We start from the raw sequence: 27,590 nt of genomic DNA, 5'->3' as shown, positions 1-27,590 counted from the left end.
GGACACGCATGTCATGTCCATACTCGCGACTGCAATTATTATTAAATGAAAACGTTCTACTCGTTGACGAATTATATATATATTTTGAATAAAAAAAGACTTTGTTCCATAACACGGACACAGTTAGCGTTTACTGACAGAAAAATCAACAGTAATAAACCATGACACTATATCTATAATATCGAGACAGATGGTAATTGCATGATGAATTATTTTTTATAAATTTCATCAATTTTATTAATTTTACAGAATAGCGAAATTATCGTAGTGCCTGTTCTAGTTACATTGATGACTTTGGCTTGTTACAAGAGTCTCGCTATCGGTTCTAGGGTCATCGCGACTGGATTACTCTGTTTGATGATCGTTCTAATCGGGATCAGTGATTTAGGAACTGTTTTAACGAGCTTTCACGAATCACCAGCTATCCGATTCGGGCTTGACAACTTGGGAATCATCTCCATAGGATTTAATGGTCTAGAGACTATCTTAACTCTATAAGTCCCCTATTATATCACCGTAATTCTTTCAAAAGGAAAGTTTTATTCACTTGACAATTGTTCAAATAACTTAAATTACATAACAATGGAATATAAAAGTATAGGGTTTCAGAAAATATGAAATTTAAATAATTCACATTATCTTTCCTTCTGCTGTTTCTGTAAAATGTATCAAAAAATTGCTATCACGTGGAAATTAACGATAAGATTATTCTCCTTATTAATGAAAACCATAGCACATTTCAAGAATCTATTCGTAGTAAAATTTTGTTCTTCTCTCTGTTTCTTGAAATAGCAGAATTTTACTTCTTTAAAAAATATCTTTCTTCGTTTCTATATCTCTCACAAATTTGCGAAGACAAACGCCGGACACACTAAGGAAGCTTTTCATTCGATTATTGTCGATCAGGATTTATTTAGAAGCAAACTAGTTTGCCATTGTTGCACATCGTTCACGATAACACGAATGACTACAAGAATTTCGATGGCCGTTACCCCTGTTACTAATTTGCTGCGCCACGTCATCGCATGTGCAGTTCACTGATAATTAGAGCAACTTTTAGCACGTCACCACCGTTTCCGTTTCTACCAGCTGTTAAGCAGAACACGCGGAGCAATTATCGTTACAGTGGTCACGCGATTTTTAAGCCCGTCTATTGTTTACGCGACTGAAATTAACTGAAATTATCGCTCGGCAGGAATATTTTACTCATTACTCGAGAAACAGATCGGCTATCTACTTCCAAAGTGTAATTAACGGCCACTGGAGTCTTTTTAATCCTTTTTAATTCTCCCTCTCTTTCTATTTAATGTTTCTCACGTTATTACGATATATAGACCACTCAACTTACGTATACATATTTTTAATCTATTGCTAACAGTAGATGATTAAATTTCTCTAGAATAAGATGAAATTTAGAATAACGAAAATAAAGTGACGAAAGTTGCAGGCCGTTGCATATCGTTTGTGCGCAACATCGAAGGTTAATGTTAATTAACATTCCTCGTAATCCGATGAATATATTTTTCGTAGTTAATGAAAAATATTATTAAAAAAATTAATTAGGATAGCCAAATGGAAGGAAATCGTAAGTTCTTCTTGAATTACGCACGAAAATCGAAAAATGTTAAGAAAGATTTCAAAATTCGTTCAATATATAATATTGGACATTGGTATAAAATTATTGCGTCTTCTAATATATAGTTCATCTTTCTATTACCTTTCTAATTATTTATCATACGTGTTATACGACGTTATTTAAATAAGATAACCAATCAACGAAACAGAATGACGTAGAGAATCCACGGGTCTTACCACTCACCGTAGTAATTATCGAAATTCAATTGAAACGTCATATTGCGAAGTATAAACTCAAGATTGACCTAGTTCTACCGTCTGTATATTCGTACCTTTTGGTTTAGGATGCGGTCGACGGTGCTTAGAGTCAGCCATCACGACGGAGAACCAATCCAACAAACGATTCGCCATTGCGGGTTTGGATGACGGCGGGCAATCAGAGTTACGCGATGATTGGGAGTTGTACGTTGATTTCAAAGGAGATGGTGTCTTCTCCATCACTTCGTTGCTCATCAGATGCTTGTCGTCATATTTACTTCCAGCCAGTGCCTGAAACATGAAAATGTAAGTAAACAATCGCGTTGAATTTGTATTAATTATATTCTTCTTAATTATAATTCATTACAGTAACTGATTAAAATTCTTCTTGAAATGATAACCAGAGGAAAAGATGTTGTAAATTTGCAAATCAATTGCCTCAATTGTGAAAGGTGAACGCTAGGAAAAATGATAATTCTAATTCCGTTTTTTTCAGATAGATACTAAACAAGTTTAAGTGCATTAATGATTTTTTAATGTTTTTCTCAGGTTTGAGAAATTTTTTAACGATAGGCAAACACGACGAAGAAAAATTTAAATAATTCATAAGATAAGATTATTTTTGTACTGTAAAAGAGATACGAAATAATTTTAACGATTTATAACGTTTTGAACGATTTTAACGATTTTACTGTTCACCGAATAGAAATGAAAAATGAAATGAAAATATGAATATGCAAGGAACAGAAAGTAACGTTTTTGGGTTTCTTTTCTGCTACATATAAGGCTTATTTATTATTTACACTATATTAGTAGATATAATCTTCTCACTGTTGCATTTTTTAAAATATCGTTTGAACATCTGCGTTACGTCACGAGTTGTATCGTTTTGAATAATTAAACGTCTCGTTACTATCGTCCTAGTGAAAATTTCCACCTCTGAGCGGTGCACTTTTTTCAGAAAAAGTTGCAAATTTGTTGCAACCATCGAGAAACAAAGGAAGCATCGCTGATTCCACGGAGAAATAAAGCTGCACCCGTGTTTCGTTTGCGATTAATCATCAACGGGCTGGAATTCATAGGAACCAGTAATAACTTTCTACCCTAATACAATCGTTGTCCGTTAATCAACAATCTTTTCATACGAATTTACATACACGCTTTTAATACGTTGTTCAATGATCCTTTGATTGTAAATTCGAGCCTGATTATGTACGTTTGAAGCAGCTCGTCGAGATTAATAGGACTAGCAATGGTCAATTAGTAATACGAGACGTAGCATTTATTGAAAAATGGTTTACATTATGCATTAATAACGCTGTGTTTTCAGACGTTTATTGCGCACACGTTGTGAATTAAAAGTTACGAGGTGCTATTCGCAAGCTCTTTTATGACAATTCATAAATAAAGTAAACGTGTACGTGCAGAGTCCGGCCGAGTAACACGTAAAAGATGATATGTAAAAGCGGGAACGATGTGATTCTTTGCCGTGAAAACAAGAAAAAAAATATAGAATCAAATTTTTTCATTCCCGGCTTGGTTTTTGAAGAAAATCGAGTTTGAAAATTTATCAAGTATACTTGGACCGGACTAAATAATCGACGGGAGATCATTCTACGTGCGAGAATAAGTCGAAAATGTAGAATACAATTTTTACGCAAGACGCTTTGTCTCCGAGAACAAAAATTTACAAATTTATCATATACATGTACTAGGCTGATGGAATATTAAATCAACGATTGCAACGTAAGATTTGATGTAAGAAAAGCTAGCAATCGATAAACTATTACCAAGAAACGTTTCAATTTTTATTGTTTCCTATAAAGTAATTTGTGATTTGTATCACGGCGAGGGAGAAAGATATAAAGGTTGACAAGGGTGATCATTAACTATACATGTAATTTCGGTGTAATGTAAATGTAACTACGCGTCTGATGCACAGGACCAGGATAAAAGGTCCTGAAGCATCGAGGCTTTCGTGCACGAGGAGTCTCTCGTTTTTCACTTCTCTTCTCAGCTCTTTGCGTCATGAACGTCGAGCTTGTACCGCGTTAATTTTCTCCCCTCGGAGAGTTGCTAACAATAAGTAGAAACGACGTATCTCGCCTCCGGCCCATTCTAAATTCCTATCTCACAAATCTTGCCGACCTCGCCACTTTAGACACGCTGCCCTCCCCTCGTAAAAACAATCGAGCTTCGTCTTCATTTTCATTCTCTTCCTCCTCTTTTCTTTTACCATCGCTCGCCATCCCTTCGTTCAACCCTCGAGGGCATGCTTTCGATGCTTCCAACATGCGTTTATGGTTTTCCATTCTTCTCATTCAATTTTCTTCTCCGAAAATTACGTCTCTAGTTGATTTGTGGTGTTCGAAAGAGCCTACTGGCTATTTTGGATTTTTATGATTCTTGGTACACGAAGATCAAATCGTATCGTAATTCATATAAATCATATTATAGTCAATGTGCTTCCAAATTCCTCGTCTGATCTTCTCACTCATCCTTTCATACTTTATTCTTACGTTATTCCTCACCTAGCGATTACACATCAACAGTTTACGTTTGAAGTTCTTCCTGTTCTAAAATTATTAGGTTGCCCGAAAGGTGTCTTTCTTTTACAGACCCGTCTTTTACAACGATGCATCTTTATACAAACATGAAACCTGATCTGTCGAACGTTATGATCTTTATTTTAATAGAACAAAATGGATCATACGTGATTCGATAAAATAATATAAAATGGAAAATGTTGTGCATCTATCATTTCCTTACAAAACGAAAGAAACTTCTCGGACGACCTAATATTGTTTCACCGCTGCCTGTTTGCTTATTGCACCTTCTAATCTTCAGCAAATCAATGTTGTATCTTATATTCTACGCTCTGTATTTACGTTGAACACTGTTGCGGATCGTTGCAATTCTCCACGCAATTTTTCCACGAATGCGTTACTATCATAGTGGAAGAAATAATTATTCTGAGTCATCGGTACTCTAATGTACAACACAATATAGTGTATTGCACTGCTGGCTAATAATATTTATCGAGAATCAAAAGATCCTACTTGTATACACGTCGCAATTTTCTCCCAAATCTCAATGGAAACGTCTGTAAAGGCGAGTAACGCCGTGTCGAAGTATCTCGTAAGATCTATATAAACGATAATTTCTATGAAACGAACCTAAAACGATGAGAATCACCGAGGATTAAAATCGTTGGACGGATCTGCTTTATTCGTGGCATGCACGTCGTCGAGTCTTACGGGGTTGCAACCGTCCGTAACGATATTACGGCTCCTCGTCGTCTGGCGACGCTTTCCGTCGGATCGATGGGAAAGACGCCTCGTCTAGGCTGCTCGAAAATACGAGCCATCGACTCGTGGCGGCTTACGGTCGACCAATGGCAGCTTCACCGCCATTGAAGGATGCTCAACCTTCTCGTAAAATAAAGGATCGAGGCTCGATTTTCGCTAGACGTCTTTGGAATCGTATCCTTATTTTCACTATCTTGACCATCCTCGACATTTGCCTTAACTATTTCCTATCAGAACGTGAGCGAGATATAGGAAATCGAAGCTCGCGTATTTCCTTCTTCTTCTTTCCCCTTCTTTTTTTAAATCGACGATTTATTACGACTGCTATTTATTCATATTTTCATTTAGATATATAACATTTAATTTTACTATTTATAACTAATGTTTCTTGAATGTAGAAAATGTTTTAAGAGACACGAAGAAATACAAATTTCAATGTTTCTTAAACGCGAAATGACCGATTTTCCGTTGGCGAACAGGCAAGAAATTGAGGAAATCGATTTTAATTTCTGAATTAGAGGGAGCGGGGACCTGGTCGGCGAAGAAAACTGGGCGAATGATAAAAGAAAAGTAATCAAGAGGGAGGATTCTTGGGTGGATTAAAGACGAGCGACGTTTCAATTTGAAGAAACACAACGGCGTTTCGTTGATCCTTTAATTAGCTGAGGAAAACTCATATTTATCTCGCTGATGGTGTATTACGGATGGTCTAAACCTCGAGACGGCGGAGGGGGCAGAATCTAGAATTTCCTTTCGAGGGATGATAACCCTACGTTACCGTGGAAACACTGAATCAATAGCGGGACTAGTTTATTAACACGCTGAAGGCTAAAATAACAGATCTAACGGATCCCCTTAATAGACCGAAGCTTTAATCAGAGTAGGTAGCTCTGTAATCTCGCGGAAAACACGAGTTTACGAATTTAGACATTTTCCAAGTGTTCCCAAATTTGATATTTAAGAACGGCAGGTAGCAATCACGAGACGTTTAACGTAAAATTTTCTAAATGTCTGTCGTATTTTACGACTGAAAATCGTCAATCCTTTAGTAAATGATGAGAATTATTTTACACATTAATCGAAGTCGCACGTACATGTTCGACGTTATATAAAAATACATTCTCATTTCTCGAGTCATACGTGGAGTTTTTATCGAATACGTTGATTTAATAAAACGTGCCCGACATGAACAGCGAGAAACGTAAATATTCACGAATCCTCATCCATGTGTGCAAGAGGTGATATAAAAAAGAGGTAAAATGATTTTATAAAGCAAACACGTAGTTTATTTAACTTTACTTCTGTATTGAAAATTTTGCTCGCAAGCTGCCAAATATTTTCGATGCTTTCATGTTTAGAATTTTATATCGAAATGGTTGACAGGATGAAAATGAACCAGTTCTTCGCTATTCGTGAAATTAATTCTATAATACGATAGCTAATTATATGTCATATTTTTCTTCATAACAAGCTATTATCGGAAAGTTATTGCATCGAAAAGTTGTTTTAATTATCGCGAGAGAATCGCGTCTTTCGAACGATATTTCAATCTCGTCAGGTTGGCACGCGTGATTAAGCAAAATTATACAGGGATATCCGCGTTTAATAATCCGGTATCGTCCGTTATGTAAAATTAGTTCGATAATTGGTAACAACCTCGACGATGGACCGTGATCGTTCGATAATTTCCCTCGATCTTCCTCGTACACGTCCAACGAATCCGGCTTATGAAAGATAATCGATGCGTCGTATGATCCTTTTCGTTACGTATTCGACAATCCCCGGCTAATTTTCCCCTGTACTTCCAGATTCGGGAAAATTCAATGTCACTCCGCCGAACGATTAATTAATCGTTCGGTTTTGTTGTTGATGAGCGTTCATTAGCGTCACGCGGTAGGTAATTTCCCCCGCCCTCCCTTTTTTTCCCCGAGAATAATTCTCGTGGAAACGTTGATGCATGTAATTAGTGTTACATGAATATTTCACTGTTCGAGGAAATAATCATTTATTCGTCGGTTTATTTAATTATTCGAGAAAATATATATCAAGATATACGCGTCTCGTATGGAATGGATTTTATCATAAAATAATCGAGCAAGATATGAAACAACGACGCGTTAATCGATCAGGATTTTGCATGGATAAGGATCGTAAATATACAGCGTTGTAAAGTTGTAGAGATCACGTGCAAGGATCCGAACGAAAAGGAGTTCGTACGGTTCAAGGAAGTCTTAAAGCGAAGAGATTTAAATTCGATGGAAATTTCATAGTTGTAAAAAATCTCTTTTTCCAAGGATCATGTGCGGTCGAAGGTGCGAAAAAGAATGTCCCAAAGTTCATCGAATGATAACAGTGATTTGATACGATCGAAGGAAGGATGCTAAGTAACTCAACCAATCGTACTTATCAGAAACTAGTTTAATTTCAAGGGAAAGTCAATACCGGCGTCTGAATTATCCCATTTCTTTCACCCTCCTTTTTTTTCTACAGGGAAGGGAGACAGTCCGACGTGATAAAGAAACGGAGATAAGTATTAATTACCGGCGTAGTGAGGAATAATTTAAGAAGGCTTCCAGGATTAATTTTGCTCCCGTACAGCTTCCCGAATTAAACTCTTCTTATCTCTCTCTCTCTCTCTCTCTGTTTCCTTTTCTTTTATTTTCTTTCTTTCTCTATTTCAAGGTCCTTTTATTCACCAGCGTCCCTCTATACATTTTCCTTCAGTTGTTTATCTTCAATCTTGCCGCGCGACTTATTGTTTTTCTTCGTTCTCCTCCGCTGTTTCTCCTGTAGAAGAAAGAAATAGCACGGACCAATAGGAGAATCCTGGCGGAATGGAGCTTGAATCTTTTATCGTTTCTGTTTTGCAGCACAGAAAACGGGCAAGAGGTGTTTTTATACACAGAGAACTCGGCCAGAGACACGTCTGAATGGTTTCATCCAAATGTGCCTGTCACTTTTCAAGATACGTGTACACTCTCCAAGTATTGGGTCGCGGAGAGATGAAAAATAAGAAGAGCACAGAGAGGATTAAAGTATAGGCACCTTATGTGAGAAATCGTTTCTTACTGGCGCAGAAAATTAAAGATATTGATTCGATGCGAGGAAATGAATTTTAAAACAGAGTTATAGTCGAATGGGATTAATAGACGGCATTGAGTTCGAAGAACATGGATATTTTGTTAGAAAAGGAAGAGAAGGAAAAGCGATCGAAAAGGATTAAAGAGCGCAGCATCGCATTAGAAAAATTGTCTTTTGCTGAAGGAGGATTGAAAATACAAGAAAATAATTGAAAGATCAAAGATTAAATCTCTTTGTTAAATTTCTTTCTTTCGTTTTCTTTCTTTTTCTTCATTCGTCTCGAACATCTTTCGATTCCACAGTAACAATCGCAGGATCCATTTTCTAAATTTCATCCAGAATGATCGAATACCTTTTCCCTATAATTATTATCAATTCGTAAAAATTTAATTAAAATCCGATTAGAAGCGAGCAAAAATCTTCCAACCGATATTGCATTTTTATTTTAAAATGGAAATTTATCGATCTCGTTGAATTTCTGGCAATTTCACCGTCGATCGAAACTGAAAACAGTGGTTAAACTCGAAATGATATTTACTGACTACGCAGTGATAGAATCTTCGAGGCTGCGAAGTGTCGAGATCAGCACGTTGTCGAGGAAAATGCGAAACTACCGGCCCAAGAGCTGGTGGAGATTAATTAAGATCCTCGAAAGGAAATCCGCGGACGATGGATTTCCAGATTTCAGGCGAACGTTGATTACCGAATCGCAGGCTGAACTTCGATCGCTTTTAGCCAGGCCTTGCTGTTCCTAATCCTTTCTCCTTTTTCTCTCCATCAGACTTTCACAGAACTTGGATCTATAAATCCTATAAATTCTCGTTCGAATAATTAGCGGCCGACTAGAATTTCCTTCGATTTTAACGAATTTGCTATTCAATGATAAAATAAACTAAAAAACACTCGTAACAAAGAAACGTGCATTAAGGATAAGTTCTCGTTTGAAAAGTTAACAAACGATTAAGATTTTCTACCATTGTAATGGATTGGATACTATTCAAAGATAAAATAGAAAAAGGAGACTTGTGCAATAAGGAGAACCATCTATCGGATTTATTGGAAGAATCTGGAAGATCTCAAAGTCTTGACATAAAGAATCTCCACGTAATCTTGACATCATAGGATGGCGTAATTTACTCAAAAGATTGGAAACTCCACCATAAAGTCTAAATTCTTCGATATGAGAAGAACTCTTCGTGAATGTTCACGAACGTTCGTAATTCGATCGTTACGTTTCATGTGATACCAAAGGAAGTCACAGTACCGTCAAATATTCTTCGTTCGAAATCTGAGAAAATAATTTCCTAGAAAAATTTGTCACGCAAACCTCTGTGATCGCCACTCCGTTCGATTACATTCACGTTCAATTAGACAAAGTAGCTGTCGTCGTTGATAGAGAAAGAAAGTTACAAAGTGAACAGGTCATCATCCAAAGAAAAGGAAATGAAGAAAGGAAAAAAGAGACACAGCGGGAACGACTACTAAGGAGATGAAAACTGGCCATATTAGAAAGGGACAATACGACAGATTTTCAATTTAAAAAGGTTTTTTTTTCGAGCAACGCGACGGAAAGCTTTTGTCCAATAATACCACCGGTCTTCCTTTTCCATTCTAGTCTCCGCTTCACGGGCTCTTGTCATTTGAATAGATTAGTCGATTCAATGAACATTTCACCGCGCGTGTTGCCTCCAACCGGTCTGTGTCTTCCATTCTCGATTTTCAATGCATTCCCGCCTTTGTCTTAGTTACCAGATTCCTCCGTTCTTTTATCCAAACCTCCGGCGTTTCACGGTGGCTGTATTGTCTTTTTAAAAATACCGCTGGCCGAACTTCATTTCGCGCTCGTTGGTAAAACGTCGACTGCGAGTAAAAAGGTTTGTCTCGTTAAAAGTTCTGTTTCGCCCTCACAATAAGCCCGGATTTTCGTGGGTGCGCTCGCCCCCCTCCCCCGATGTTAAACTTTCTTCTATTTTTTCTCGCTTCCTCTTTTTTTTTCACTGTTCTCGAGATACTTTCGCCTCGAAATTTAATTTTACTCGATCGATCCTGTCTCCGTTGGAAGAGGCGAGCGGACGGGGGAATACAGGGCTCGAAACTTTTCACTTGCCTCTGCCGAACACACGGCGAACAAATTTCAATCGCGCGCCCTGGGTGACGTTGCACAAACAACCATCTTGCTTCTCCGTAGGCTCATTATATTAATCGCCGTCTCGATGATTTTCGCGTCGCGAGAGATTAGAAGAAGTAATTTCTCAGAATTTTAGATTTTGTTTTGCAAACATGCTTTTCGAAGTATTCGGTGAAGTTTTGACCCTTTTGAACCTTGAATCTTTGAATCTTTGAATATTTGAATTTTTGAATCTTTGAATCTTTGAATCCTTGAATCTTTCCATCTTCAATCTTCGAGTCTTTGAATCATTGAATCTTTGAATCTTTGAATCTTTGAATCTTTGAATCTTTGAATCTTTGAATCTTTGAATCTTTGAATCTTTGAATCTTTGAATCTTTGAATCTTTGAATCTTTGAATCTTTGAATCTTTGAATCTTTGAATCTTTGAATCTTTGAATCTTTGAATCTTTGAATCTTTGAATCTTTGAATCTTTGAATCTTTGAATCTTTGAATCTTTGAATCTTTGAATCTTTGAATCTTTGAATCTTTGAATCTTTGAATCTTTGAATCTTTGAATCTTTGAATCTTTGAATCTTTGAATCTTTGAATCTTTGAATCTTTGAATCTTCGAATCTCCGGCTCTTCGAATCTTCGAACCCCCGAATTTTTGAATCCTTGAATTTTTTAATCTTCGAATCTTTGAATCTTTGAGTCTGTGACAAGAAAGAAACTGAATAATCTAGAAGTTTGTACGAAGAAGTGAGTTATCCAGATTGCGTGATTATCGTTTTCTGTCGAGGTAGAAGCGCGGCGCGACGTTTGAACAAATGTTCCACATGAAAGCCCGCGTCTGGAATGAAAATCATAAAAGTGAAGTGTCCCCAGTGACGAAGGGCTCCGTTATCCTAAGGTTTCTTCAAGAATGTTCCACGAAGAAGAAAACAATGGTAGAAAGAACGAAAGAAAGAATAGGGGGAAGAAAAGAGAGAGGGCGAATGGAAATAACCTTCGAGAAGATAGGAATAAAGTGTCGCGGAGAATACGAGAATGTTTGTCGGCTCTGTTAAAGCGTTGATTTAATTAAGTCGACGTTACGACTACAGGACGTTACATTTATCGAGGTGGAGATGCTTGGAACATCTTGGCCCCGCGAACACTTTGCGGTTTACTTTGCCTCTGGCTACTTTTTACCGCTTCATTTCCTTCTGCTCTAAGTGGAAAAAGACTATAATATAAGGTCTAGATGGAAAATTGAGCGAATAACAAGTTCTTCTGTTTTAATTCGTTATCTTTCAATCTTTCGTTTCTGTTTTTTCTTCATTTATTCGAATGAAGAGAATATCAAAAGAATTGTGAAACACGTACATACGATTTTTGGATTTTTATATTATTTAACAGTTAAATACTTTAACATGATTTAATGAAAGAAATAATATATGTATGTTGGGTTGAAAAATACACAGACGTGTTTTAATAATTTTAAGTCACCGTTAAATGCTTTATAACATGTTTCGCTAGCAGGAGATTTCAGTTTATGAATATATAAAAAAAGCGCTGTACACATTTCACCATTTCGCTGTACACATTTGCAGGGAAATATATTAAATCCGCGCACGTCGATTTTAATGAAATTTGCACTAGAGGATAGCTCTTGGTAAAATAAATCTATTTTTTCAGCGTTTGTCGACGATCCATATTAAAGGGATGAGAAATTTGTTCAAAAACAAGCTTTCAAAGAAGATTATATTTTTAATACCGTTTATTTTCCATTGAAATCGTATTTTCTAAAATATCTTTCAGATTGGAATATAATTGCAATAGACATATTTATCTAGTCTTCGCAATAGAAATAGAAAAATTGTTTCAAAATCAGGTGGCAGGAATAATATCGCGATAAAAGTTATAATTCACGATGGAAAATCTGACCTTGACTAGCTACGATACCTTCATTAATTACAGAATTTATCTCTCGTTTCGAAACGCATAGAAATAATTAATTTAACCATAAATTTAACCACAAATTTTACCATATCTATTCATTAATTTTCTCCTTTCACGAATACAAATCTGCGATCAGTTAATCATCTGCTTGATTTAACGATCGAATTATGACGTCTCATACGAAGCCAAAAGGTGTTCTAATATTTATGAGCTCCACTTGTAACGACAAAGAAGAAATAATTTGAAATATCCAATTTCCTACACTACTGCCTCTTCACAAAAAAAAAAAAAAAGGACGACGAAAAATAGTCGGTGCTCTCGCGTCGTATAAATTCGACGTTTATCGAACTCCGGTATTCGCATTGGAAACGTCGTTGGCCGGCTGTGAGGCGTAAACTATTTCCCAAAGAAAGTTATGATTTACCGGCACAACACGCTAATTTCCGATTCCGGGCGTGGGGCTGTAGTTTCCGTGCTAGGGAATTTCAGACGGGTCGCCGCATACGCAAACAACCCCCTCGCCGGTTTAGACGCTCCTCGCTCGGTTCCTAACTTTTATTTATTGATATCCTGCTCGTCCTTTTTGCTTTCCCTTCTTTCCACTACGTTATTTATTTCGAGCAGCTCCGCGACGCCCGCCTACACTCCACTTTTCTTTCTGTTTCCGGTATTATATACGTCTTGAGAAAGAAGCAACTGAAAGTGAATATGTTAAGGGACTTCAGAGGGATTCTCATACGAGCGGAAAAATCGAACGATGCGCAGATAGACGTATCGATCTTTGCGTTGTAAGTTGTCGCGTTAAAAAATTGGGCTCTGATAGCTGTAGTATTCAGATTGAAAAATGTTCCACCAGACTGACGCTTTTTAGGGGATTTTGAGGTCGCTGAAGCCGAAACTGATGATCGTTGTTTGCGGACACAGAGCGTAAGACATCTTAGTCGACTAGTCGATGTACAATATCCTCGTGGATTTTGAAGATACACTTTTTTTTTAAAATTTCTCTGTATCGTCACGGTCTTAGGCGGATTTCTCCAGTTAACGCCTTTATGGTGTCAAATGTTCATAAAGTCGAATTTTCGAAACCATTCACTTCCGTCAAAAACGATCCTCATTTTCGCCATAGCGATTTAAAATATCGTCGAAAACATACGTTGGGATAACAAATTTTTCAGTCTCGATACACTATACTTTATCCAAAAATTGTAATTACCTTTGCATTAAAAAGATCATCGTTATGTCGTAAATTTCTAATGATTGGACTGTGACTTTTCATATTTTCATTAACATAACTTTAGAAGTGGAATTTGAATAAAAATTTGTTTCATCTATCAAATATCATAATAAATATTCTATCTTGGATATTTTATATATCTTTGCTTATTACACGCATTGTGTGTTTAGCAACGAAGATGGGTTAGCATAACCGTTGATTTTTTATTTTTACTTTAAAGTTGCATCGTTAAAACTTCGTTAAATGTCACGAACGAGGGCGACACTTCTCTCTTAGCCCGTGACTGAACCCACGGTCCCTCGTAAGTGATTTTATTCGTCGCACAGCACGCGCGCAACCCGAAGAAGGCGGCGATTTATCGGTGATATTCCTGCATTGAATTGCGAACGACGACGATAGAGGGTGGTTTCCTTGTTAACGGGATTCGAAGGGTGAACCTCCATCCTACAGGCTCGTGCAAAACTCATAATCACGCATAAAATCAACATTCTTTCCTACGTGATGTTTCAACGAAACCATCGACAACACTCATCTCCAAACTTATTGAATCATTCTGTCGACAACATTCTTTTTCCAATTACCAAATTGAAATTGTTTTTAGTAATATTCCCTTCTTCAGAGCGTTTCAATGAAATCATCACAAACTCTAAATTTATATCGAACTATTCTCTCAATAATATTCTTTCTGCAATTGCTAATTGGAAATTGTTTCTCTAATATTCTTACCTTTCCACGCAGTCTGTTTCCTAATCCTTAAATTTCTTCAATTAACATTTTAACATCTTTCTTCGATGTTCTTTTCGTCAAAGGAAAAACCTAACAGTTTCGTCGGCAGTCGTCGTTAAAAATCTAATCTAATTAGTAGCGAAGATGTCGAATGGAATTATATTATCAAAACTACCGCCTTCTCGGTTTTCGATTTCCCACGACGCTACATCAACTTCGAAACAAAGTGAAACGAAATCTACCAATTTACGAAGCGTCGAATCACTTTCTTCGAAAGAAATTAAAATAAATCCACGGATATCGACGGAGAACGATCTCTGACGCAGCGATAACGTGTTCAGGAAATTACCAGTCGTTCCACGTGACATGCAGATCCTCGATCCAACGATGAAAGACACCATACCGCTGCCTCTTCTCTTGGCAGCTCGAGCTCCGTCTATTTATACGGACGGAAAGGGCGGAAATGGGGTAAATACGAGAGGCGGGATCACGGAGGGCTGTTGGATACGTTCAGTTTGTTTTTGCCCCGGTAACAAAGGTTCCGCGTATTAAGTTGACGGGACGGGAAAAGGGGAAATGCAGTTATTGTGCTACCCTTGGATCGAAATCGCCTTCTCTCCAGAACAGCGTGACGAACGTTTGAACGGAGGGTTGAAAAAGAGAATAGCAGACACGACGACGTGGACGAGAATCGTTGGAATTGCGGAAAGAAGTTTCGAGTTTCAAGCAACTAGAGTATTCTGATTTGTTAAGGGCTTAGGGTTTGATGAAGATTGCGGCAGAAGCTTAAGGAATTATATTACAGTATGATAGAACAAGCAAGATACAAAATAGCGTACAGTGTAAATCCGCTTGTACGTATTCGCACTTATAGGAACAAAATTTTAGTAGCGTCTGATAAACTGAACTTTAGCTCAGCTCTTATTATTTGAACTACCATCGAGTGTCAATCCACCTATATGAACGTGTAACAACAAGACATAAAGAGTGAGAACACGAGTTATGTAACACGTTCATATGCTTTGCAATCGATAGAAGTTTGCAACATTATCATATATTTAACAGGAAATATCTCGTGGAATTCTCTGATACGAAAACGAACTCCTATTAACTGAACGAAAAGTTATAGATGGTGGGGAGAAAAACTTGTTCCCTGACAGGTTGATATAAACGGAGTTCTACTGTGCATGAAGATATACTTATTATCTTTGAATTTATGGGTAAATGGTCTTTATAGACTAATTTATGGGTAACAGATTTACAGTTTTTATAAACTATAACTTTATATATAATAGTCTTCCTACAAGAGTTTTTTTTAGTATGAAATAAATGTTGCAGTTTCAAGAATTTTAATGTGTAAGGATGCATCTTTTATAGTTGAACTTCTTATGATACAAATATTAAGAGGAAAATTACTATATGAGTGTACTAGAAATAAGGTCTTCGAAAATGGTTCAAGTCTGATATACCAAGGACTAAAACATTGAATTACGGCAAATTGCAATATATTAACATATTGCACAATAACAGACACGAGCTATATTAAATAAAAAGTAAGAAACGACTACGATGTTTATTTAATCCGCATCTGATTTACCAAAATTCTCCAACGACGAACAGCGAATCTAACCAAAGTGCAAGTATCCTGCTCTCAGGACGAGATATTAATATCCAACGGTAACTTGAGCAGTAGCTGAAATCATAGAAAACATTGGGAACAAGAACGAGAGACGAGAAAAGAAGTTTGGGATAAATGGATCCGTCTGATTTAGATTTGCGACATCCATTGAACCCGCGTGACAATGAAAATCGTAAAGATAATCGATACATAAATTTTCCCGAGTCGAGAGAATGGGTGGAGAGACGTAAAAAGGAAAAGGACCCGCGTAAGACACAAGAGGGGAAGAAAAAGGGGGGAAAAAGAAGTAAGCAGAATCGACTGGGTCGCGTAAATCAAGGGGTGGCCAGGTCGATTCCACTGCAACCCCTACGTTCGTGAGACTTCTATCACTGCTGGTGTTTTATCGAGCGGTTCCCGTGCCACAGCCTACCTTCAACCTTAAATTACAAGGTCGCCGCTATAGAAAGCCCGCAAAGCACAGGTATTCCCTAGCGTGTAAGTCGTCGTGTCAGGGACGAAGACTCGAACGCTGTTAACGAAACGCTATCGTGTTTGATTCGAACGACGCACAGGGTGGTTTGTACAGAGTGCTTCAAGGTTGAGCACTTTTCGGAGTAGACGATGAATTTTTATTCGATAGATAGGAATATTTTCATCGAAAGAATTCGATGATTCTAATTTAAAAAATTGGTAAATTTTCATTCGAGAATGTTTTGGCGAAAAACGTACTGCTTGTTATCCATAGCTGGAAGATTAGATTATACGATATCGAGGGTTAAAAATTGGAATATGTTGGAATACGATCGTTGGAATCTTTAATCTGCAATTTTGTCGAATTAACTGTCAATTTGTCAGATTTTTAAGTGTAGGGGTTGTGGATGCTTTTAACGACTGGAGATTTGGAATTAGGGATCTCGAAATGGTGGGATTTTCAAGTTCAGAATTTTATGGCTAAGGATAGTAAGATTTTATTGGTTGGAATATTGACATTTTTATTCTGATTGTGAGATAAAAAAAGAAAAAACTGTGGAATTTAAACTGGTAGATTTTCGGCTCTAGAGAATCGTATCTCTAAAATGTAGATCCTTAGAATTTAGGTTCCTGGGATTTAGGATTATATATCTTGGGAGCTTGAAATTTAGCGTTCTAAGGATTAGCACCATGGAATTTACGAGACTAGAATCTAAAAGGATTAAAGACTCTATAACAGGAAATTTAGCTGCTCGGTATTATTTTAACCTAGATTCATCATCGTTATCCAACTGGAAGCTAACAAGGTGTGTCAAAACATGTCCATCCTCTCGTCAACAAATATTTTTCTCAATTTTAACTTCTCAGTCTGAAAGGACGAATCAAGCTATTCTTTTAACTTGTCTGTGTCGTTGACTTAGTCAGGTATTTTATCAATATTTCTTTAAAGAATTTCTAAATAAGAGACAACCTGGACAAGTAGGTCAGGTAAAAATATGTGCTACCTATTCCAGACATATCTGCTGAAATATTTACGGAAATTGATTTATTGCATTGATTAGAAGTTTATATCACATATTTATAAATATATGAATATATGTATTTATAGACATATGTCTATACATTTTTATAATTACATAAATTAGTTTTGACAAATTCTAATGCAAAGTTACAAATAAAAATTGTAATAAATCTCTTTATAAATCAACTTCTGCGGGAAATTTCACCTTCGAATATCTTACAAATGCATAGAACGCACATAATATGCAAAAAAAGAAAATATAAAACAGTGAAATAGATCTTTGCATAGTTGTATTCATGAAAATAATATAAATTCGCATAAACTCCACTAATATAACAAATTATGAAGATTTCCAGTACTTTTTAACTTTCTAAATAGGAAGTAAGCTACTTCTCACGCATCAGTTTAAAAGCGGATCATCCACCTTGATAAGCTATAGAAAATTGTCGTGAGACTCTATGACGCGTATAGTTTCACCATTTCGTCGGATGAAATAGGATAACGAGTATGATTGAAGACGGAAAGCGGAGGAGAATGTTGAGGAGTAAAGGGGTGGTTTCGCGAATGGTTAAATGGAAAGCGATTTAAACCCCTCGGACCAGATTTATTTTGCAATTTAGCCTGACAGTATGCTGTTCATCTCGCGAATCTGTGATTTCCAACTTAAATAATTCATAGCCCCTAATACGAATAGTAATGACGGCCGTTTAAAATCCCTGTCCCGTTGAAATATTCAGGTCGCGAGAATTTTCCTCCATCGCCTCCGTCGACGAAATAAACGAAACCATAACTGTTTACGTGACGATTGAATTAACGATTGTAAATCAAAACAACGCCGGGAATATTTCAACGAGAGAAGGACAGGGTGAACCATTAATTTGAATCCCGTTGCTGACCAATGGGGATAGGTGGAAGCGTGGAAACAGACGATCATTGTTAGAGCGAGTGGTGATGTTGGAATCAGAGAAATCGAAAGAAGAATTTGGTCATTTTTGTTGCATCTTTTTTATCTTTCTTTTTTTATTTGAAGGAATCCGTACGTTCGGCATTTCGTTCGATATTTAGTTTAGTAACGCGACAAAAGTTACGCTTTTAATTTGAGATTTGAGAATTTAATGATAGAACCGTTGATCTTTAATACGTATCAATATATTATACGTACGATGTAAAAATAATTGGACATGTGTAGTCAAGATTAATTTTGAAATATTTAAAAAAAAACGATAAGAGAATTTTAATTACCCTCTATTTCATTTTTTAATCAAAAGATAAGAAACTTTCCACCTTTGAGTCTTAGTTTCTTAATCATAAATTAAGAAAATTTCCGTTCATCTCCTTCGTTAACAAATACATTAAAAAGTAAGCATATTATTTTTAATGCTCTCCCTTCTTCACCTACTAACACTTCCTTCACCTTTTAGCACCTTGCAAGAAGAAAAAAGATTGCCGTTTCTTCTCGCACCCTAATAAAATTCCCATTTCCAGTGTGTTCCTTTAAAACCCGGATTCCCAACCTGTATAAATATTTTCGTGCCTATCTAAATATTTAATAAGAATTGCGTTCTGGAATACCAATTTTCAATATGCTTTTACTTGATTAAAAATGCTTTTTTCTATATACACAATCTTGCTCGAATTGCGACTGAACAAAGCTACTCTCAAGATCGTAAGATTTTGGGAATAAAAATTTCCGGTACACGTCGAAATACGATTAGACAATTCAATTTCTCAGCTTTTGTTCGAATCAATTGTTAACTTTTCAAACATTAAAGAGCTGGTGTTTTTTTTTCTAAGAGAAACTCCGGAAGAATATCGTCACGAATATCGTATAAGGAAGGAACAGAAGTAGGGAGAAACGCGATGTCTCGAAATGGAAGATGTTTCGCGAACTAGCTCTGAAAATCGCGATCGTGGCGATGATTCGCGCGAAGCACAGGGTTGGATGCGACGCGATTCAGCAGAATCCGAAATCGCTGACTGCCACGCGGTTCTGTTTCCCGTTCTCGCGGTTTTATCCGGTGCTATCCCCGGTGGCTTCCGTGTTTATGCCACGCGAACCACCAGTTTTGCCGTATCCTCCTTTCGACCGGTTCTCTCATCCCTACCAGAGACGATTATACGTCATAATTTCCGTTTAATTGACTAATATCCTCGCCACGGCGGCCAACAACCGGCCGAAAACGATAGTCGGAACACGGTTCTCTGTATATTAGGTTACGTTATAAGCGCGAGGCATTATCGCGTTATTACAACGGGGTGAAAACGCCAGTTGATCTCCTACGTATACACCGCGAATGTTGTAATTAAAATTTGTTGCTCCTACCGTGTTCGGAAACTTTGATTATAAAGGTTGATTACTGGTTGCATAGGTGGTAAGAGATGTTACGTTAGGTTATTGTAAACTATGATGGAAGTTTCGGTTGATCTGTTTAATGGATAGTACACGTTACATCATGGGGTTATTACGGGTATTACGATATCAGTTCAGCGGCTACTGGCATCGGATAACCCCACTTTTGATCTTGCTACGGATACATTTTGGCGGAGATTGTATTAGATGTTATAGGAGCTTGAGGAAAGTTTAGAAGTTAAACTACTTTGGTAACCTGTTTTTCGAGCAGTTAACTTATTTCGAATCGTTTTAGCCAATTGACGAAAGTTCTATTAGGATATAACTTCATATTTGGTTTAGTAACATTTATATTTAGTACGTTCCGAAAGAAACGAAATTGCACAGAAGTAGTTAATCCTTTTAGCTGATGTTAGATTGTAACAATTACCATATGTATCATAAATTTGAATCATCATTATTGAAACAATACAAATTGCAATAAATATCGTAAATTTAGTAGAATCTATTTGCAATGACGACTCTAGACAGTCAATCGATCTAAAGTCTTCTTTAAAAGGACAACAGTTAACGAAGACGTGGGAAATCTTATATTAGAAATAAATGCAAGTCGTGAAACAGGTCTTAGAATAAAATCGAACTTACCTTGGCACGTTTGGTGTACTTCAGGTATTGATAATGATGATTATCATAGTTGAAGACATGAGGAGTCAAAGTGATGTCACGGTTCCGCGACATCTTGCCAGAGAGTGATTTCTGTCTTTGCAGCTGCATCTTCTTGTTGTGTGCACGCAGGTCGGCCGCTGGAAAATTCAATTCGTAACGTAGATTTTCATAAACCAAATGCTCGATGAAGCAAAAATCGTGGGAAAGTTCACCGCTGAAAATTCGGAATGGCGAAACGAAGACTCATTAAACGCGTGTAAATAAATGAGCATTTGCATTCGACACACGCGGCGACGAGCTTTCCCATGATTTTTAAACAAACGCGACGACACTGTCGGCCACAAAGCGATAAAACTCGGTTGTCGACGTTTACACGGCCGTTTCCGAATATTTTATGCCTTGTCCGCCGTAGCTTTATTAGCCGACCTGTGTTCGTTCGCATCGCGTTTAACTGCCAATGCTGTTTTCCGCTCGTATCTACAATTAAACATAAAAACGGAGGTGAAATGGAAAGTATTTAAAATAACATTCGACAACATCGAGTTAATCTCTGAAGATATCTCGAAACGTTCGTGGATGTGGATATTTTCCAGTAATTTCATTCGATCGATGTCTTGAACATACATACGTGTATTGCCACTTACGCAGTTAGATTGACGTTGATAGATATTTTAACTTCCGTTCCTCGAATACAACCGAACCATCAATTCGGATTTTCTCAAACAATACCACGATAATCTATTGTTTCAGAGAAATATATGGATCCCTTCCATTATCTTCAAACTGTACTCTTACTTATGTTAAACTAGATTGATGTTGATGGACTTTATGCATCTCGATTTCTAGAATAACATAATTGAAAATTCAACGTATGAAACTTTAATGGACAACCTTAACAGGAAATATCGTAGGAAATACCGCAGAAAAACATTGTACGATATACGCTTGTCATCTCATTTACGATATTCCATCTGATTAATTAAGCGATGTGTCAAGTTCATCTTTGTATATCGAGAAAGAAACGAAAATGATAGAAATGTTTCTGAACTCCAAAGCGTAATACGTTTCCTTAGACTCGGACTCGTTCGTTCCTCATTTCGAGAACACGTGACCTCGTACGCTTTAACAGCGACATTATTGTTCTAACAGGCAATTATGAATATTCATAGTAGATGTGTTTGTCCGTGGAAGCAGGCGGAGAGACGTAAATACGAGCTCCACTGCTAAACCGACAATGCGCGGTTGCCTATGAATAAACTAACGAATTAATTCCGCCTGTAAAATCAGAAAACGTTCGCGCGAATTCGAGATTACGAACGGTTCGTTAAGGTAATTAAACGTCTCCCCCGCCCCTATACGCGTCCTATTTTCAAAATATATAATAAGAAAAAAGAATATTGCAATTCATTCATTACAAAAAAAAAGGAGAAATAAAAAAAGAAATAAAGAAATAAAAAAGGTTGTTCTGAAAAGAGATAAGAAAAAATGTTTCCATTTATAAACGTGTGAAAATTCGTTTTGGGAAATTGATCGGGGACGTTCTCCGGTTTGATACCGCTATCGATATCGATTCTGGATTTTCGATACGCCACAAAGGAGTATCCTGGAACCATTAATTCGCCTCTCAAAAGCTGTCTGCGATAAATCAAACCGGCTTTCTGGATAATAAATCGAGTTTGCATGGCCTATATTCGCCTTTCCCTATCTTTCGTGTATCCTTCATTCCTGTATCCCTTTTTACGTAACATCGCGAAAGCTGCGTTTTGTTATGCTAATTCAATTTCTAACTTTATTGCAATCCATGAATTTTGTACGTCTCGATCGGAAAGAAGACTTTTAACGTATTAGTCCTAAGACGTTTCAAGTTTTAGTGGGTTTGCTAATGTCTCGAATGAAACGTGAATATTTTCTTTTAATATTTTGCGTCTTATGGTTGAGAAAAGCACGGTCCGATCGAAAATGAACGCAGAGAGAAAATTAGCCGAAGCGATCGAATGCAACGTAATCGGTTAATGATAGGAGAGAAATATCAAAGTTTTTCGGTATCTCGAGTATTTTAAGCAGATTCTACACGAAGTTGACCTGAATACTTCGCTGCACGCGAAGAGAGGATGTCGCGGATAAATTGCCCCACGCGAGTTTCTTCAAGGCTGAAAGAACTGTAAAATTCTTCTACTTTAGACTTTCACGGAAATCTAATTTTCAACTCTTGGTACTTTATCTTGGCGGAAACTACTGTATAAACTTCTACATCTCCTCCAAAATTTTATATCAAGTTAGATATATGTAGTTTTTATTCTGGACGCTTTAAAAGGGTGCGCTATGCAAATCACGGCACGCGAGTTTTTGTGAACCCTGAAATAACTGTAATATCGTTTTACGTTAAGTTTCGTTGGCGTGTTTGGCGTGTGATTAAATTCAAATAGAATTTATGTGGAAATGATTAAATTTATTATATAATACTACATAATAATATTTAACTACAGAGTACCATCTATTTTCGTGCGAGTTTTTACGTAGACTGTGGTAAAAGGAAATTTATGTTATTTCAAAATTAAAACGTTCTTTCTGAAATGGATAGAATTTCATACTAAATGACGTCGTACTAATAATTAAATTATATTCTGGCATGAGAAACGTACATGTGATACGCCACGCTCAAATGTCATTTGACGCCAAGGGGTTGATTTCTATTCCGATCCCATATAGATGATCCCTATTTTTAGAGTAACTTTTTTTTAATATTAAACTTTATGAGAATCAGGTCATTTGTTATTCGTTTATCCACATACATATTTTAGAATATAAAAGCTACATCTCTATTGATTTTTTGATTTTCATGTCGCTTGAAGGATAAAAAGAAGCATTTGTATCTGTCGTAGCTAACAAGAGGAGTACAGCTAACACAAGTCTTTAAAGAACCATGTATAATAATCCACTGATTCGTTTGTAATAATATACAAAATACAGAAGACATAGGTAAAGACATAAATAACGTACGTCGACTCGAAATCAAACTAAAAATAGGAAAGTTTCAAAAATATAAAATCGATTGCCAATATATTGAATCCTAAAATTGGTCTTTTCATATACAAATGAATCTTTACCAAGAATCTCGTACACAAATCCTTCGTCCCAATAGATTAGATTCGTTTTCATAGTTGATGGAATTTTACCAAAATAACAACGAAACTAAACGAAACAATACTCGATCTCTAATTTCTCTAATATTCTATTATTCCAAATTTTTCTTCCATTCAAATTCATTGACCAAATAGCAACATCTGCTCTATTCGTATCACCTGTTTTACCTTTTAACTTGCAACAAGGCTTGTTCCATAAGCAGTTTGATACGTAAGAACGATGTTCACGCGAGCTCGAACCCACTGACACCGATTTCCAGCGTTTAGAAAACGTTTCCGCGACGAGATACACACGATCCTCACCTTTGCAGGGGCAGAATCCTTTGCAGGCGATGCGAACTGACGTGTGGTGGATGCAATTGTGGTATTCCAGTCGGCATGGCGAACTGTACGTGCGATTATCGCTTCCGCAAAGGAACGTCGGCTTCACCACAGGACATTCTTGACATCTGGAACAAAAGAGGGAAGCACGCGCGCGCGCGTCGTTAAATGAAACTGTTCTCCGCGCAACGCTTTAATTGCTCGAGTGCATTTCCCTTCTATTTTCCCTTCATTCTCCATTTCCATAACTTTGTTTCCACCGCACGAAGTGGACGATATTAAAATACCGCAAACCTACGCTCCCTACGAGCAGATTCTCACATTTTTAGATCTTTCAGTTTCCCCTCTTTTAATGATCTTCCCTCGTTTTGATAAACTTTCGCTTGGTAGTAGACTTGCAAACGCGGTATTTTCCTGCTTTGCATTTGTCGTCGTTGATACGACTGCAATTAGCGACTCGTTGTTAATATTTCATTTCTGATAATAATAGCAACGTCTTAGCTTTGATATTACACAATCTGTGTTGTCTCTTTATGCATTTTTCCATGTCTCGACTAAAGTATTAGCGTTTGTCGGTTATAAGATAGGAGACGTGTTATTTTCGTACAATGGATTCGATTATCAGTTTATAAACAGCCGTGTCCACTATCAAATTTCCAATTAGCCAAAGAGAGAACAAACGTATAAATTTCTTTAGATTTAATTACGAATAGTTAATTACGAATTTCCAGCAAGTAGTTGAAGAATGACTTTAATATTTGGATCTATTCGTTCATTCGCTCAAACTGTGTCGATTATACCATACAAGGATAATAACCAAGACAAAGATGATCATGCCCTATTCTATATAATAGAGGAATTTTCTTCCAAACAAATCTACAATGTTTCCAAAACAAGTCGAAATAGCTGGCTTTTAACGTAATACGATAAAAGGCGATTCAGAGGAGGTTTTTCATTAGCGTAGCATAGCTTGATTAAAAAAGTAAATTACTCTATTATTCCTTTTCGTATCTGTTTCTTTTTTCTTTTACTAGAACAAAGGGTAATTAAATGGATTTTGCATATAGCGAGGAGCGTTCCTCAACGTAATAAAGGAACTGTATTAAAAACTAAATTTCGCTTTTCAGCCTGTGTCGTGTATCGTAATTATATAACATAATAACGTCGATAAAGTACTGGGAGCAGGGATGGTTGAGTTCTTTGTCAAAATTCGCTCGCCATACCCTCCCTCGCGTAGGGCGGAAAAAATTCCGGAATTTCCGTAATGCTAGACGAGAGAGAGAGAGAGAGAGAGAGAGAGAGAGAGAGAGAGAGAGAGAGAGCTTCATAATCGTTAAGCACTGCATCGTCGTAACACGAAATTACCAGGCTGTAAGGGTTGGGCGCCAGTCTGCGCGCACCAACAATGTTGCACGTCTCGTGAACAGGGATGTCTCGTAAACTGAAATACTATTATAATGCGTTTAGCGTGCTCGCACGAGCGGCTATGTTAATTATAATTTTATAATATTACTTCCTGCATATATTATGCCATTAAATTTTCTTTGCTTAGAATTCCCTTAACGGGACAGTGAAAAATGTTCCCGGCACCGGCAACCACTGGGAAACACGATGGCGCATGGCAGAGAGCCAGATAAATATTGCTGCGAATCGTGTAACCTGTGAACATCAGTGTATTCTTCCTGTGTTTCGATAATGAAAACATCCTCGTGTTTGGAATTTATTCGTTAGGCGATAGGCACCGTGTGAATTAAGTGATTTATGACCGAGTTGATGATGTTTCCGTTATTCGGGATTTTGGAATTCTTTTGATGGAATGGTTTTTGAGATTGGATCGACTGATCAGTGAACAACTGATTTAGTTAGCCTTCTTAACTAGATCATCAAAATTATCATGTGATTATCGTAGATTTAAATAAGTCATAGTGTACAATCAGATCATGTTGAATCTTCCTAATGGAACGATACAAATTGCCATAAATACAGGGTGGTTGGTAACTGGTGCTACAAGCGGAAAGGGGGTGATCCTACGCGAAAAAAGAAGTCGAAAATATAGAATAAAAATTTTAAAAAATTCTTTTTTTTTAATTTTTCCATCCAGACGATCTACAGTGAGATCCGTTATAACGAGACGTGATAAAGTGCACGCGTACCGAGCGAAAATTCAAAGTCGATTTTCTTGAAAACAAAGCCTCAAACGAAAAATTTTTATTCTATACTTTCGACTTCTTTTTTCGCGTAGAATTACCCCCTTTCCGCTTGTACCACCAGTTACCAACCACCCTGTATATTGCAATAAGTTTCTTCAGGTGTGTAACTGATTCGTGGAAACACTGATTCTATCGTTACCCTCGTTTCACTCTCTCACGTTTCGCATCAATTTTCTTTGTAATTTTCAATCATAAATTTATAATAATTGCTCTAATTACAACAATTTTCCTCCAGTCCTTAACCAACGAAGATATACGCGCGATATTTACAAAAACTGATTCTACCGTTACATTCGTTTCACTGTCTCACAAACAATGTAATAAAGACAATGATCTTTCTTCTTTTCAATTATAAACTTATAACAACTGCCCTAATTACAACAATTTTCCTGAACTCTTTAAGCAACGAAGATATACGCGCGATATTTAGAAAAACCGATTCCACTCCTCGCTCGTTTCATTCTCTTAGGCACCACATCCATTTTCTTCGCAATTAACCAGTCAAAAAGGGCAATGTTCTTCCCACTTTTCAACCATAAACTTATAATGCTTGTCCCCGATTACAACGATTTTCCTGGAATAGCAGGAGCTAATGAAAACGTACATGCGATATTACAAAAACTTCTTAATTACATCCATTTGATCGAGCCATAAAAATTTCAACCATAAATTACAATCTCTTTTCCGCCCTGCAGAGAATCCACTAGGCGCTTAATCATTCCTCCGTTTCATCCTCCATCTTTAATCCTCGAAACGAAAATAAAAGGAAGAAATTACGCTCCTTCAGGTTGCGTCAGCTGAAATTCTCGAGCCGGTTTCTCGATTAGCAAGCTCGAATCAACAGTTGTAGCTACGAAGAGCACGGTATAAATGGTACCGCGTAGAATTACGAGCGGTTATGGCGGCATAATAAAGAAGGGTCGCTCTGCGGATTCGGCCACAATGCCGACCCGCTAGGTTGCGCCTCGAGAATTTGTGGTTGTCGGCAAACGCGTAATTAGTTTAAACCGAGTAACGCGGTAATTAAGCCGGTTTAACTCCTTTATCAAGACGGCGGCCTGCGGCTTCTCGGCCACCTCTTCTCGTCGTCCACGAGAATTCGCCTTCTGACTCGAGCTAGGTGACTTGCAACGCTCGTGGACACATTTCTAAAGGATGAAAGACAACGAAACTTTGATATCAGGAAGATTCGATATTAATATTTCAGGAGCAAATGTTCCATTCCAGTTGTCTCTGTATGTTTTATTAAAAAAAAAAAAAGAATCTTGTAGAATGGTTTGTATAAATAAATTTTCAAGAATTTATCATTTTTATGTCGAAATATTTGACGAAGATACTTTCTTTGATATAAGAGAATAGAAACAATTGGAAAATTGGTTAATTAATACCGATGGATTGTTCCTTGGTGATAGGAAATTTGTTTGGCTAACAGACTGTTTAATGCATTTATGGGAAGTTTGATAGTGTAAGAAGGTGCATAATACGCGTGATATGCGAAAATATATGAGATATGATGTTCGTTGGATTAACAAAATTTTTCCTCAAGTTCCATT

The 27,590-nt window shown here is 37.0% G+C and overlaps 1 protein-coding gene across 1 annotated transcript in view; it reads right to left on the bottom strand.

The window, feature by feature from the left end:
* Window positions 1-27,590, bottom strand: part of LOC126867317 (proteoglycan Cow) — a 236,965-nt gene that overhangs the window by 5,796 nt on the left and 203,579 nt on the right. Inside the window, exons 5-7 of the mRNA XM_050621709.1 lie at window positions 23,810-23,955; window positions 20,343-20,500; window positions 1,908-2,124 (exon numbers count right to left, since the gene is read on the bottom strand). Coding sequence (XP_050477666.1) covers window positions 1,908-2,124; window positions 20,343-20,500; window positions 23,810-23,955 — 521 coding nt within the window. The remainder of the gene's footprint in view (window positions 1-1,907; window positions 2,125-20,342; window positions 20,501-23,809; window positions 23,956-27,590) is intronic.

This window comes from Bombus huntii, chromosome 7, assembly GCF_024542735.1.
Source record: "Bombus huntii isolate Logan2020A chromosome 7, iyBomHunt1.1, whole genome shotgun sequence".
Classification (NCBI taxonomy): Eukaryota; Metazoa; Arthropoda; class Insecta; order Hymenoptera; family Apidae; genus Bombus; species Bombus huntii.
The sequence above is the reverse complement of the archived record's forward strand: the minus strand, read 5'-3'. Positions and strand labels throughout refer to the sequence as shown.